The sequence below is a fragment of the Trichosurus vulpecula genome, chromosome 6 (assembly GCF_011100635.1).
Source record: "Trichosurus vulpecula isolate mTriVul1 chromosome 6, mTriVul1.pri, whole genome shotgun sequence".
Lineage (NCBI taxonomy): Eukaryota > Metazoa > Chordata > Mammalia > Diprotodontia > Phalangeridae > Trichosurus > Trichosurus vulpecula.
Genome location: NC_050578.1, coordinates 263,152,777 through 263,168,884, shown reverse-complemented (window position 1 = coordinate 263,168,884; position 16,108 = coordinate 263,152,777). Strand labels below are relative to the sequence as shown.

Sequence of the window (16,108 nt, the reverse complement as noted above, 5' to 3'; positions counted from 1 at the left end):
TGTTGCTTTCCTTAGTAAAGCAGATCAAAAGACCCTGGGCATATGCAGCTGGTAGCATGCTTGTTGTTGAGCTTGTGTTGATCTTTCACCCCCAGAACACCTGCTAGCCAGATTGTTGAAACAATATTCCATATTGTTTGTGAGTTATCTCACCTTCCTCAAATTAACTTTTTTCTTCTTATTGTGTACATTGTATCTCCCCAACAGAATGTAAGCTCCTTGAGGGCAGAAAATTTTTGATTTTTGTCATTTTATCTACCAGACCTAAAGTATTCCCTTCTCCAAAGCAAGTGCTTTGTTCCTATTAATGGATGTCTTGGTTTATGCAATTAATCAAATTTTATAAAAGTGATTATTCTAACCTTTATTCTTAGCATCTTAAAACCAGGGATTCTGTTTTGCCTGAAATTTATATCTCTCTAAGAACTAAGTATTCCCCCTTAACTGTACTACCAAAATAAAATTTCAGTGACACTTTTAGTCCAAAAATAAATTTATATATACATATAGATAACTTTTACATGCACCCCATAATAAAAAAAAAAGGTTCATGTCAACATGATTTTCTTTTCTTTTCATGGTGTTTATTCTATGACTTGACAAAAAATTCAATGTTACTTTGTGATATCTGTGTCATCTGTGCTGTATCAGTAAATGTACAATGCTGGTATAACACTGAAGCATATTAACCCTGGGTTTCCACTCTAGCAGCTAGACCTTTAATAAACAGATGCTGTTCTCCCAAATGATGGGGGAAGATAAAATGGGTGGAGTTTCTTAGGCTTACAGCTACATAAGATAATTCTGAGAAAGTTATGTTGGGGTCACATTCTCATCAAAGATCAGAAACCAGAAATATGCAAGAATGAGATGGTTTATATTTGTCAAGCATAGTTAAACAAGAAAAATAAGCTATTCAGACATCCACCATGCTCATGCTTTAGATTTTTACCACTTCATTGAGGACCACCCAGAGAGGCAGTTGTGTCTGTGGTAAAGTCAGTCTATCTTGACCTATTCTTGATGCTTAGAGTAAATGTATTAGACATCAATGGTTCATTTTTTTTAAATGATCCCAATACTTCTACACTTTTGTGGGAAGATGCAATATTATTTATTAATAGTGTCCAAACCTAGCTTCATGTGGCTATGATGTAATGCTTAACCCAGAAGGTGAGGTGTGTGTCATGTAGAACACAGAGACTCTTTAAGGGAGCTGGGGATTGCTGCAAGGAATGCTTAGTCCCATAAAATTCTTGTTTTGTCCACCCAAGTCATGTTTTTTGTTGACCCACAGAAACATGAGAAGGAGCCACAATTCTTTCCAGCTCTCCCCTCTTCAGAACTGACTTAATAAAACTCCACATAAAAACTTCTTTAAGCAATTTTTAACTCCTTTGTACATTCATAGATTACATCTTAGGATAACCTTTGTGACTTGCTGTTGCCAAACATCAGCACCGTCCACAATGACAACAACAACAACAAGAACAGCACTCTTCAATCATCCTAAAGTCAATTAAAAAAAATAGTCTTCAAAGTGTTCAACTGAGGCCTGAAGATGACAGAAATATATTGCTGGCCCATCCTTTAAAAAAATCTAGCCTTCACACTCCTTTGCACTATTCTAATAACCTTCAAACTTCAAGATTCATTTTATGAAAAAATGGCATGCCCAAATTGGAGTTAAAATAAACTCTACTAGCTATTCTAAATTATTCCAAAATAATTCTTAATTGAACTTACTGATATGTACATGGAAAATATTAATAAATAGTTGTGCTATTTTTCTGAGTTATGTTTATTAAAGATTTGTGGAAAAAATCCAAAAATTTCTGTTGACTAGTATTCTGAGATATGATACTTAGAGGATTAATCATTGACAAATATCATAAAGTTTGGACATGAAATTGCTTTTTTTAGGAGTACAGTTAGTTTTTTTTTTAGTTTCTTGTCTCTGTTGACAATAAGGAAGGGTGTGTTATAGAGGCAAATATTTAGAAATTTAACAGCAAAACAAGACTTTTTAATGATAGATGAATTTCACGATCATGCATGAAAATCTAGGAATGGAAAGATTCTGAGTCAGGTCAAAATACATTAAAAATGTTGAGAATTGCTCTGCCTAGCATTTTTCAAACCAAATCAAAAGGGCTTCAAATGGAAAAAAAGTAGGTGCAGGGATTGTGGACAAATGAATATATTTTAGGATTTATAGGAGCTCAGGTGCCTCACAAAAATTGAAATGAAGTTTTAATGCAGCCATGAAGGAAAAAAAAATACGAAAGGAAAATCATGTGTATAATCCTCCACCAAGACTTGAGATTCACAAGAGGTAAGTTGGAGTATTTCAGAAATCCTGAAGCAGACACTTTGGCGGTATCTACTCCTCCATAAACCACAATGCAAAGATGCACTAGAACATTTGGAGAGGTCATCTGTAAAGTTCAAGATCAAGTTCAAGTTTCAGTGCTCAATTGGAGGAGTCAATATAAACCCAGTGGGAAAAGAAAGATCCCATGCAAAGCCAAGAGCTTGATGTGATCCCAACTCCCAGTGGCAGGTGCCTAGCCATAGCAGAGTAATTCAGCCTTGCAACATGGTGTGTGAAAGGTTCTAAGCAGAAACTTGTGCATGGGACCAGCTTTTCCACAGGAAAGAGGGAGGACCTAGCTAAAGCCCAGAGCTGGAGCAGCCCTGGAGTGCCTAGAAGGAAGGGTCTAATCCTGGCAATCATCTTCAGGAAAAGCGAACTACTTCACATACCATCTAGAGGTTAAAGAGTAGTGCTTGACTCAAGCATATCATTAAAATCCTGACACTAAGACTGCTTAGATGAGCAAACCATGGAAATATCCAAATACTGTGATGAAATATTTTGGCCTAATACATATGCCAAAGAAAAATCAAAGTAAAAGAGCTATGCCATAATATATCCAAGTAGAGATTCAGGAAGAAAGGTGTCCTCCACACAATTATCACAAGGGTATCTAGAAGAAATGAAATGAGATGCAGAATGCATTAGGTAGGAAAGAGTGGCAACGGAAACTGATGTCTTCTAGATACTTCAATGTGGCCTTTTCTCTGAGTCCAAGTTTTACAGAAGAAATCTTTTGATTAAAGGGATTTTTTCTGTGAAGTTTGGATTCAGTCAAAGGTCTGCACTTGAGGACCTAGAGAGACACATGGGGTCTCAAGGCTGCAGGTTTCCCCACCCTTGTCTTAGACAAATGGTACAAAGCCTTATCTAAGAAGTAAATACTCTGAAAATTAGAATGGGTCAATTAAAAATAAAATCCATAAAAAAGTAATACTGAAACAAAGTCAAATAATTGGAAAAATAGAAATATAATGTTTTAATAATCATCTGAATAGAGGTCTAGTTTAGGATTATAGGTATTATTAAAATGTAAAAAATATTGCAAAAACATCAACTGGACACTATATTCCATGAAATTACACATTAAATATGTGCAGGAATCTAAGAGAAAAGAAAAAGCCAGGGGAAAGAAATTCAGAAATTAAAATTCTCTGAAACCTCATAGACAAAATTCAGAATTTGAAAATTATCAGCACAGCTTTCCTTATAGTCCAACTCTCAGAGACATACATTGCTACCAGAAAAATCCAAAAACAAAATCAAAAACATAGCTTGGACTCTAACAACCTTTCTTGCCAAGAGAATGTCTCTGCTTTTTAGCATATAGTCCATATTTTTCATAGCTTTCCTTCCAAGGAGTTTCTTTTAATTTTGCTTCTTTCAATTTCATGGACACAGTTGTAATTTGCAATGATCTTTGAACCCAAGAATATAAAATCTGACACTGCTTCCATTTGTTATCCTCCTATTTTCCAAGAAGTGATGGGACCTCATGCCCAGGAGTAAGGATTGTTTTTTTTATTATTATTTTTATTTTTTTTTTGTTTTCTATTTGTTTCTATATTAAGCTTCACACACATACACTGGCATTAATTACAGAGCAGATATAGGAATTTGTTTTATTTGACTCTCACATTTTATTACAAGTTCTTTTTTTTTCTTTTTCTTTTTTGTTCCTTTCCTTTTCCATTCGTGGATGGATGGGAAAGAGAAGAAGATTTTTTGTTTAAAAATATATTTGAATTAACTCAATTTAATTACAGTTCTTTTATCACAACTCTCCTCTTCTCTACTAGACAATAGATTCACTTGTGCATCCTATAAAGGTCAAAGGGAAACATCATGCCTGTTTATGCACTACACAATGAGCTGCCACATATGAGGACAAAAGCTTTGGTTAAAGATATCCCTGATATTTTTCCTTCTAAATGATCAAATGTGATGAGACTTTGCACTTCTATTATTCAAGGACATATCTCACTTTTTTAGGAAAATTCCTGCTAACAGAACTATTTCCTTGCCAGGACCTCATTAATCGGTGAGTTTTAGTATCATAAGTAATCCTTTGATTTATGATCATAGATCAACCATTTTAAGGGACTTCAGGAGTCATCTCATCCACCATTATGTTGCAGGGTAAGAAACTAGGGATTTGTTATGTGAAACTACTTCCCACCAATTTTACAGTCAGTAATCAGCACAAACAAGTCTGGAACCATGGTCTCCTAACTCTAATCCCAGGGCTCTCTCCAGGGTATCATCTTTTTAATGATACTCAGAATGCTGGACTTGGTGTCAAAAATAAAAGATTGGGCATCTCATTAAAAAGTGACAAGTAGTGTATGAGAGGCCTTTTCCCTTAAGATCACAGAAGAGGAGGAATCATTTCTACTTAAAGTGGTCTCAGGGCTTTAAATAAAATAGCATTCTTAGAAGAACATAAGTCCCTGTTTATTGTTTCACATGCAGGACAAAAGATTTAAAGATCAAATGTCATATGCATTTAGTTAATTTTGTATCTTTAAGTCTGTATATACTAGATCCTCTGTGGTCTTCAAAAAAAGAAGTGGAGGATTATTGTTTTATGCCAATCAAGAAAGGTATGTTTGTCAAAACTCCAGGTTCTTTCTCTTGAGGAATATATCTATATCTAGGTAATCTGTAAATATGATTACACACTCATGAAGTTTAGTAACTAGAAAGAATCCTTAGGGATGAAGATTTAGATTTAGCAAAGGAAAAAGAAGCATGAACATTTGATAGAAGTCGCCTAAACTAAGCAAAAGAGAGAAAGGGAAAGAAAGAAATGGGACAAGGTAGGAAGAGAGAAAAATAAGGAAGGAAGGAAAAAAGAAAGGAAGGAAGGAATGAAGGAAAGAAGGAAGGAAGGAAGGAAGGCAAGAAGGAAGGAAAGAAGCAAGCAAGAAAATCCTTGCTACGGTAGAATGTACACATTTTAAAATTGCATCATAATCAAATATAAATGGCATGGATATGTTTGGAAAAAAATATAAACTATTTAGGAATATAAATAGCCATTGTGTTAATGTTCACATTACCTTAAATTGCATTTAGTCATAGTAAGAGATTTTTGTTTAAAGAAAGCCATAAGTATTGAGAAGCATCTAAAATGCAAAAGCATTTAAATTATTCTTGTCTTGCTTAGAAGGATGGAAAATGTACCTAATCTAAAAAAAATGAAGAAATACTCTACCATAGAAATAAAGGCAGAATTTCTTCTTCTATTGTATAATATGCTATCCAAGTAGAAAAAGAAATCATTTTTTTCACAGTCTTGTGTTAGTGATACTGCCGATCTAACTCATAGATGGCTAAACAACACACTAATCTTTAGTTTTCAGCCAATTTCTAGATTGGCCCTAGAAAAGCTGGGTGATATTTGTTTCCTTCTGTATAAAATTCATTGTAAATAACTAATCAATATCCACTTTCCATTCTTTGTGACCTATGTCTTGTTTCCTCTCAGACCAATAAGAATTTCAGACAGGACTTGATGGAAGCTATCTCAAAAATGTACCTTTATTCCATATGTGCACCCCCAAGAAGAGTGGAAAACTGTAACAGGAGAAGGAATCAATAAAGAAAGGGTGGGAGGAAGACAGGAAATAATAGAAATTGAGAGGGAAAGGAGAAGAAAGAGAAAGAGATAAGAAAAGTAACAGAGAGAGGGAGAAAAATAGAAGAAAAAATTGGTGAAGTAAACAATTGCCAGTATATTTAACATTGATAATGTTTTGAGGTATTGTTTAGAGGGAAAAATTGAAAGATTACACAGATTGCATGTTAGAATTATGGTATTTCACTTTCTGATACTCATTAAAAATGCGAGACTGATGAGCAGAATATTAAACTATTGGAAAAGCTGCTTTACTTATTGTTATGTCTGCCAATGTCACTGATCATATGATTTTTAAAGTATGTCAACCTTAAATTTAATTCATAATTTTTTATTAGAATGTAGAATTTAATTAAAAGAATGAGTCAGAATAAGAATAAAGATTGTTGGAATTTGGAGGGAAATGGTATCATATAACATAGACTATGATATAAGAAATCTGATATTTTTATTTTTAGTTTACAACACACGGTTCTACATAAAAAAAAAGAAATCTGATACATAGAATGAACGAGGAGAATGGACATTTTAAACCACTTAGTCCCTTTAACTTTTCTTCTCTATAGTTGGAGAAAGTGAGTCCCAATTTCATGGCACCCAGAGCTGTGGCTAAATATGAGGCTTGAAAACAAGTGATGTTTTAGGATAATAACAATTTTATGCTTTTCACTTTTCAAATACTTTTCATCCATGTATTACCATTTGATATGAGACCATCAGGGTGGATATTATTGCTCAGGTTTCAAAGATGCAGAGTAAGAAGGCTGTAACAAGACACATTTCAGGTTATACAGTATATTTATTTTTTGACAAAGGACTAAAATTCAATACTGATCACTGAGGCCAGTGATCTTTCCACCCCAAGACACTGCCCCTACTCTTGTCTAATTTTACAGGAAAGTTGAGAGTATGAGAGTGGAAGAGGAATCTGAATTATGAGCCTTTGTTTGGAAGGCAGAAAGAAGCAAGTTTATCTTAGATCATTATGCAGAATAAGCTGACTAGGGAAGAAACACATGAGGGGCAATATACCTAAAGTGAAATGTTATTCTTAATTGAAATTATAAAATGTATGTAATATTTTTATTGATTCTTCATTATCTGCTTGTATCATGTATTCTTGCTATGTTCTAAGGTCTCTTAAGCTCCCTTGAGACTCCCTGACTTGCCAATACATCTCTTAAGGGAAATTCACCTTTACCTTTTTCCAGTGGCCTTTGCCTAAGCTTATTTTTTTTTACTGCCCCTTAGAACCTACTTAGTAAATGTCTGTTTCTTTCAAAGGTCCATTCTTAACTTTTGATTTGGTAAGATAACAAAAATTAATTAACTCAAATTGCAAGAATATCAAGATGCCAGGTGCTTGTGAAGTGGTTAGAAAATGTCAAATATGGTAGAATAAGTTATTGCCTTGAAACTCAGTATTTCATCTTATTGCCTTTGAGACCTTGGGTAAGTCTTAACCTCTATCGACTTTTGTTACTTTATTTGTAATATGAATAGATTTGACTAGTAACCTGTAAGATCTCTTCCAAATCTATTATATGACCCTATGAACCTAGTAACTAATAATATAAAATGATGCAAGTGGAAGCTCAGTCCTTAAACAGTCAGAGATATCTTGGATCAGAACATCTTCCTAATACCTCCGGCATTATAAAACAAACTGAATCTATTTTACTTTATTATTGAAAAATAATGATTGATTATTGATGACTAATTTTATACAAAATAAAGATACTACCTTCAAAGAGTTGAGAACCTAATAGGTGGTCTAGGATATAGATACATAGACACATAGATACATAGATAGACAGAGAGAGAGCAGATTGTGGTGCAAATTACGTGTTTAAGAATTCTTAGGAGGTAAGTTCACTGGCTTTGTTTGGTCAGAGAAAGCTTCACAGAGAACAGGGAACATTGAAAGGGGCCAGTCTGGAGTAACAGAATTCAGATAAGAGGACATCAAGTTTGAAAACATTATGGAGGCAGAATAGTAGAATCTGAAATATGATGAAAGAAAAAAGAATGACTTAGTTATGCTTTGGGAAGTAAAGTTTTTGCAGCTTTTTATTTGTTTTCATTTTAAATCTCTCCACCCTATCAATCAAACAATAAGCATTTATTAAGCATCTACTACATCATTCAATATGTCAAGAATTGGTCATAAATTTTAAAATGGCCTGTATAAAAAAAAATTCATGGAATGGAAACTTCCCTTATAATGAAAGAGAACTACTCTTGTGCAATAGAAAGAATGCTGAATTGCAGACCAGTAGAACTTGGTGGATTTTTACCACTCTGAGCTTCAGATTACTCTCTCAAAGACATCAGGGGTTCAGCTAAGTGGTCTGGAAGATATGTTCCCTCTTTTTATATGTTACTGCATTAGCAGTCATCCTCATAACCTGTAATGAAGGTACAAGTGTCTCAGAGTGAATAAATTTCATGTACTGTTTTCCATATTAGAATTCATGATTTGTTTTCTTTTTCCCCCTGTATTTCTTTTTTTATTTGCTATTGTAATTGTTATTTTTTATTTATTTTTTTAAAATTTATTTTTTGTTTTCAATATTCATTTCCACAAGATTTTGAGTTACAAATTTCCTCTCCATCTCTACCCTCCCTCCCATTGCAAAATGGCATGTATCTTGGTTGCCCCTTTCCTTAGTCTGCCCTCACTTCTATTATCCCACTCCCCCCTCTTAGTTCCTTTCTCCTTACTTTATTGTAGGACAATATAGATTTCTATACCCCATTCCCTGTATATCTTATTTCCCAGTTGCATGAAAAAAGAATTTTTTTGAACATTTGTTTTTAGAACTTTGAGTTCCCAATTCTCTCCCTTCTTCCCTCCCTATGCACCCTCTTGAGAAGGCAAGTAATTCAATATATGATATACATGTATCATTATGCAAAACACGCCCATAATAGTCATGTTGTGAGAAACCAACTATATTTCATGCCATCCTATCCTGTCCTCCTTTATTCAATTTTCTCCTTTAACCCTGTCCCTTTTCAAAAGTGTTTGCTTCTGACTACGTCCTCCTCCAATTTGCCCTCACCTGTATCATCCCCTCTCTTTTCCCTTTCCCTCCACTTTCATGTAGGGTAAGATACCCAAATAAGTGTGTATGTTTTTTATGTTTTTAACCAAATCTGATGAGAGCAACATTCACTCATTCACTTTCACCTACCCCCTCTTCCCTTCCATTACAACAGCAATTTCTTGGAACTTTTATGTGTGATAACTTACCACATTCTATCTCTCTCTCCTTCTCCCAATATATTCCTCTCTCATCACTTAATTTTATTTTTTTAGTTATGATCTCTTCATATTGAACTTACCCTGTGCCCTCTGTGTATGTGTCTGTGTCTGTGTATGTGTATGTGTATATGTATGTGTATATGTATGTGTATATATGCACACACATATATATACACAGAAATATATACATGCATACACATATATATACATATGCATAGGTATATACGTGTATGTATATATGTGTATCTATGTATACATATGTGTATACATGTATAGGTATATATGCATATATGTGTGTATATTCCATTCAACTACCCTAAAAACTGAAAAACATCTCATGAGTTACAAATATCATCTTTCCATGTAGAAATGTAAACAGTTCAACTTTTGTAAGTCTTTTATGATTTCTCTTTCCTGTTTACCTTTTCATGCTTTTCTTGATTCTTGTATTTGATAGTCGAATTTTCTATAGAGCTCTGGTTTTTTCATTGAGAATGCTTTAAATTCCTCTATTTCACTGAAAATCCATGTTTCACACTGAAGTATTATGCTCAGTTTTGCTGGGTAGGTGATGCTTGGTTTTAATCCTAGCTCCTTTGACCTCTGGAATATGATACTACAAGCCCTTAGATCCCTTAATATAGAAGCTGCTAAATCTTGTATTATCCTTATTGTGTTTCCACAATACTAGAATTGTTTCTTTCTGGCTGCTTGTAATATTTTTCCTTGACTTGTAAGCTATGATATTTGGCTACAATATTCATAGGAGTTTTCTTTTTGGGATCTTTTTCAAGAGGCAATTGGTGGATTCTTTCAGTTTCTATTTTATCCTCTGGTTCTAAAATGTCAGAGAAGTTTTCCTTGAAAGTTTCTTGAAAGATGATGTCTTGGCTCTTTTTGTGGTCGTGGCTTTCGAGTAGTCCAATAATTTTTAAATTATCTCTCGTGGATCTATTCTCCATGTCAGTGGTTTTTTCCAATGAGATATTTCACTTTGTCTTCCATTTTTTTCATTCTTTTGGTTCTATTTTATAATTTCTTGATTTCTCATAAACTTACTATCTTCCACTTGCTCCATTCTAATTTTTAAGACTTTATTTTCTTCAGTGATCTTTTGGACCTCTTTTTCCATTTAGCTAATTCTCCCTTTTAAGTCATTATTCTCCTCTGGCTTTTTGGAGTTCTCTTGCCATTTGGGTTACTCTCTTTTTAAGGTGTTACTTTCTTTAGCATTTTTTGAGTTTCCTTTAGCAAACTGTTGACTCATTTTTTATGATTTTCTTGCATCACTCTCATTTCTCTTCCTAATTTTTCTTCTATTTCTCTTACTTGATTTTCCAAATTCTTTTTGAGTTCCTCCATGGCCTGAGAAAAATTTATATTTTTCTTGGAGGCTTTTGATGTAGGATCTTTGACTTTGTTGATTTCTTCTGGCTATATATTTTCATCCTCTGTGTCTCCAAAGTCTATAGTCTGAGTCCTTTTATGCTGTTTACTCATTTTCCCATTCAATTACTTGACTTTTGAGCTCTTTGTCAGGTTATGACTGCTCCCAGAGTAGAGAATGTTCTGTTCCAAGCTTCAGGGTTTTTGTTCTGCTGTTTTCTGAGCTACTTCTATTCTGAAGCAGTATGATACTCCTCTTCTGTCCTGTGCTCTCTTCTGTGAGGGTATGCACTCCTTTCTGCCATGTAACTACAAGGACGACTCCTTCTCCACAACCATCACAAGTTCTGACACCCCAGGACTCCTCCTCCCCCAAAGACTGACAACTAGGACCACAACCCAGATACAAGCAGGGCAAAGTAAGAGAATCCTGCCTCAGAGGTAGCAAAGAGATCCCTGCATTCCCACTGTGATCAGCCCATTTATTCTCCCTATTGTCTGTGGTCCTGGAGCTCCAGAAGCAGCTGCTTCAGCCACCTTCACCACCCCGGGCCTGGGGCCAGACTGCGCACTTCTCTCACCCAGGTCCAACAGTTTTCCCACTGACCTGCTATGTTGTCTTTGGCATTTATGAGTTGAGAAGTCTAGTACCTGCCACAGGTCAGTGATTCAGGGCCCTGAGGTGTGCCCTGCCCAGTCTGCTTCAACCTGGTCTGTCCCAGGACAGTCCATGCTGGGCTGCGCTCTGCTCCCAGCAAAGGTGTGATAAACCCTTCCCAGACACCATCCAGGTCATCTTGGTCTAGAGTCTTGTTTCACTCTGTCATTTCATGGGTTCTATAGCTCTAGAATTTGTTTAGAATTATTTTTTACAGGTGTTTGGATGGATTTGGAGGAGAGCTCAAGTGAGTCCCTGTTTTCAAGCCATCATCTTGGCTCTGCCCCTCCTGGTTTGTTTTCACAGAATGTTAATGAAATCTAGATATCCCAAAACAATTTTATCCTAGAAACATTGAATGAGAAGGGACTTGAATGTCAGATATGTAAAGGACTTTTAAAAGGAATGTAGCTTTTTAATGAATAAGGCATTTTGGTGAATATAATGTGAGAGGAAGAAGATATCTCTACTGTAGGACTTTTTATAAGTTAATTCATTTCTAGGAGATTAAAATGAATTTTCCTCTTTCCTGACTTCTATTGGGGGAAGCACTTTGTAATAACTATATAGTAAAAAACATAACTCCTTATTTTTATGTATATGTATGTATGTATAGACAGATAGAGCTTTCAAATACCTTAGACTCTAGTAGGTGCTATATTAAGTAGGAGATCTATATATGTGTGTTTATGTGTATGTATATATGTGTCTGCATTTGTATGTATATATGTATGTATAACATATATGTTTTATTTCTCTTATTCTTGGTGTCACTATCTGAAATTATGCATATGTAGGTATATACACGTACATATACACAATATATGCATTTGTGTGTATCTGTGCATAGACAAATATACACACATATGTATATATATACACATATATATGTATATATCTTATTTTGCATTGTGAGTTCATCTTATCTGTGAGAAAATAGACAGCACACTTCTTAATTGGTCCTCTGAAATCAGAAGAATATAAATGTTGAGATAAGAAGAGTTATACCATTGAAATTATAGTCCATGTTCATTATATTATTCTAACTTTTTTGGTTAATCATATAGAGCAAGGGTCTGAGATAAGTGACTATAATGCCCTTAATATTTGGCAGTCTATTGTAGAGTTGCATAAACTAACTTTTTGAACTAATTAAAATACAAAGATTCAAGTTAATCTTCTATAGAATTGTGGAAGGCACTTTAACTCTAGTAGTATTAAAGATGATGATGATATTGATAATTTTGAGAATGATGACAATGAGGAAGGCAATAATGATGAAGTTCATGATGATATTCTTCTTGTGATTTTGTTTAATGGAATTAAAATATAAAGATTCCAGGAACAATTTGCTATACTGATATTTTAATTTGTTGTGATTACTATTGTTCTTGTTGCTCTTGTGTGAATCCCATCTTCCTATCCTAGGTGGAACTCAGCTTTAAAGAAATGAGAAAAGGTCACTACACCACAATAATATAGAAACTTAATTTTCACCGGACTCTTGCACAGGTAAATATAATTCTTGGGTTTGCGGCTTATTATTATGTTCATTATCATCATTATTATGTTTATTGTAAATGTTGAATATAATAGTGAGAACAATATTTTTGAATTGTTTAGTTAAAAGATTTTTTTAGATATTTAGAACAAAATATTAAAGAGCTGAAAAGAAACTATAATTTAATCTAAACTTATTAATTATTGAGGAGAAATTAAGGTCCAGAGCAAGGACCTCCCTGGAACATCCTCAGTTCACTATTTCTTCATTTGGAAGCTACAGAATAAATGGCAGGAGAAAATCTCACTGGCATAAAAGAATTCATTCTCCTTGGATTTTCCGATGTTCCAAATCTCCAAGGACTCTTATTTGGGATTTTTATTATCATCTATGTGAGTATCCTGACAGGAAATGGACTCATCATTGTGGTAACCAAGTGTGACCCTGCTCTCCAGACTCCCATGTATTTTTTCCTTGGAAATTTTTCCTTTTTGGAAATCTGTTACACCTCAGTGACTCTCCCCAGAATGCTGGCAGACCTTTGGACACAAAGGAGAATCATTTCTCTTTCAATGTGTGCCGTACAACTTGGCTTCTTTCTTATTATTGGGTGTACTGAGTGCTTCCTCCTAGCAGTGATGGCTTATGACCGTTATGTGGCTATCTGTAGGCCACTATACTACCCTTTAATCATGAACTACAAAATGTGTGTCCAGTTGGTGATTGGCTCCTGGACCAGTGCAATTCTCCTTGAGGCAGGGTTGACATACGAGATTTTCTCTCTTCCCTTCTGTGGTTCTAACAAGCTCAATCACATTTTTTGTGATGCTCCTCCATTAGTGAAACTAACATGTGGGGACAATCCATTTAATGAATTCCCAGTCTATGTTAATGCTCTGCTGTTTGGTATGTTTCCTTTTCTATTGATACTTGTCTCCTACATTAAAATAATCACCACTATCCTTAAGCTCCCCTCAGCTACAGGAAGATCCAAAGCCTTCTCTACATGTTCCTCCCACCTTATTGTTGTGGGCTTATTCTTTGGGTCTGCTATCATTACATATTTGCTCCCCAAGTCCAAAGAGTCAGGAAGAACAGATAAAGTGCTTTCTCTTTTCTATACCACTCTGACACCATTGTTTAATCCCCTAATATATAGTCTGAGGAACAAGGATGTTATTGTGGCAATGAAGAAATTGTTACCTGAGTGGCTTGACTCATCCTGCAAATAGCAAAACTTGACAGCCATGATTTCTGTCTTTTAACTCAGGCTTCCTATAAGAATCTTTTCTCTGTCAAGAGTTCCATTTACCTTTGAAAAGGTAATGATGCCACTGAAAATTTTTAATAGTAATTGTCATAAGGATATCAACATTTAGAAATAACAGTAAAGTTTTAAAGCACTTGAAATATATATATGGATATATAAATATATGTATATACAAACATATATCTGTGAATTACAGAACTAAAATTTTCTGTTATAACCACATGCACACACACAAATTTCATGGCACCCACACATAAACGCACACACACACACACACACACACACACACGCACACACACACACAGAGTTAGGTGAACAGTGAGGAGAGTTCTGATTCCTGGAGTGAAAAAGATTTGACTCTACATCTGGCCTCAGGTAGTTATTAATTGAGTGACTGTGTTCAAGTCACTTAACCTCTATTTGTCTCATCTGTAAATTGAGGAAAATGACAATACCTGCTTCACAGGTTCTTGTAAGGATCAAATAAAATAATATTGGACAGCTTTTAGCACCATGCATATGGTATAGTAGACTTTATATAAATCTTCATTTCCTCAGTAGAGAGGGTGCCATATGTTAGAGTTTCTAAAAATTCTACTGTGTAGAGTGGAAACATTTCTTTTTACCAGGCATAGTCTTTTCTTAAATGGAAATGTAAACCATATTACCTCATTCCTTTCATTTATTTATTTTTACCATTCATTCATTCTTCACTTCTCTTGGTGATTCTTCCATTTTATAAGAACCACATAGAATGCTGTTACTTCCCTACTTTCTAATGTCACTCTAGAGTTCCAGGGTCCATTTTATCTGGTTAGTGTTCTGGATTTTTTAAAAGGGTAGGAATAAAAAATAAAGTAAGGCAATCCATATAATTGTCCAGTTTCTCAGTATGAAACTCTTCAATATTTGCCATGACACAGAGGACTTGATAACAGATTCCCATTAAAGTTAAAACTGAAGAAGTGTTTATTGTATTACCCTTCCCAAAGGGAATTAAAAGGAACAAAAATAATTAAGCAAATGAATGAAACTCTAATGATTGGAGTCTCAAGAACTGGTCAGTGGGAGGATTATTTTGTAGTAGGAGGTGTGCTGTCTGACCCTGAAATCATCTATTAAATGCAACTTTCCTTATTTATTAAATCTTCTAATAAACATTGAGTGCCCAGTAGGTGTAGGGCATAAAAGAAGGCAGAACACAAGGCATTAAATGAGAACTGAATCTTCAAAATACATGCAAATTTTATGATTTTATTTATTAGTTTCTTATATGTTCATCATTTTAATTATCATTACCTCATTGGAATGCTAGGCATATGCTGGTAAAACAAAATCTGAAAAAAAAAACAGTTCTTAAAAGAAAAATGTCAAAGTATTCATAAGCACATGATAGAATGCCCAAAATTATTAATAATAAGAGAAATGCAAATCAAAATTAAACAGACTTCATCTCACACACCAAAAACTGGCAAAACTACAAATTGGCATGCTACAAAAAGTGGCAACAATCAATTTTGAAGGGATTGTGGCAGGATAGGCACACTAAAACATTTTTGGTGGAATTTTGAAACCATTTAACAATTTTGTAAACAAAATGACAAAATATATATTTTAGATGTCCTTTGAACTAGAAGTTCTGTCTCTGGGCTTATACTTCAAGAACACTGTTGATAATAAAGAAGTTCACATACATTCCAAAATATTTCAAGGAGCAATTTTTTGAAAATTAAGAATTGAAAATAACATAGATGTCCATGGATTGAGGAAGGGCTGAACAAATTGTGGTACATAAATGCAATGAATTACTACTGTGCTGCATGAAATGATGTATGTGTGATGAATACAGAAAAGCATGGAAAGATCTGTAAGAACTGAAACACAAAGAGGTAAGCAGAACCAAGAAAATACTGCACGCAGTGACTATAACAATATAAATGGAAAAAGATGAGATATAAATAATTCAAAAATAAATAAAACAATAACAAATAGAAATGAAGCAAATGTT

At 34.4% G+C, this 16,108-nt stretch overlaps 1 protein-coding gene across 1 annotated transcript; it reads left to right on the top strand.

Annotated features, from left to right (window-relative positions):
- The first annotated feature begins 13,105 nt into the window (after positions 1 to 13,105).
- On the top strand, positions 13,106 to 14,062 carry LOC118855052 (olfactory receptor 10AG1-like). Its single transcript, XM_036765181.1, has one exon. It carries the CDS (start codon positions 13,118 to 13,120, stop codon positions 14,060 to 14,062), a length of 945 nt encoding a protein of 314 aa, XP_036621076.1. The 5' UTR covers positions 13,106 to 13,117.
- The last annotated feature ends 2,046 nt before the right edge of the window (positions 14,063 to 16,108 follow it).

Bases quoted from the DNA above. Each gene is read 5' to 3' on its own strand.
- LOC118855052 (XM_036765181.1), top strand. From the start codon at position 13,118: ATGGCAGGAGAAAATCTCACTGGCATAAAAGAATTCATTCTCCTTGGA.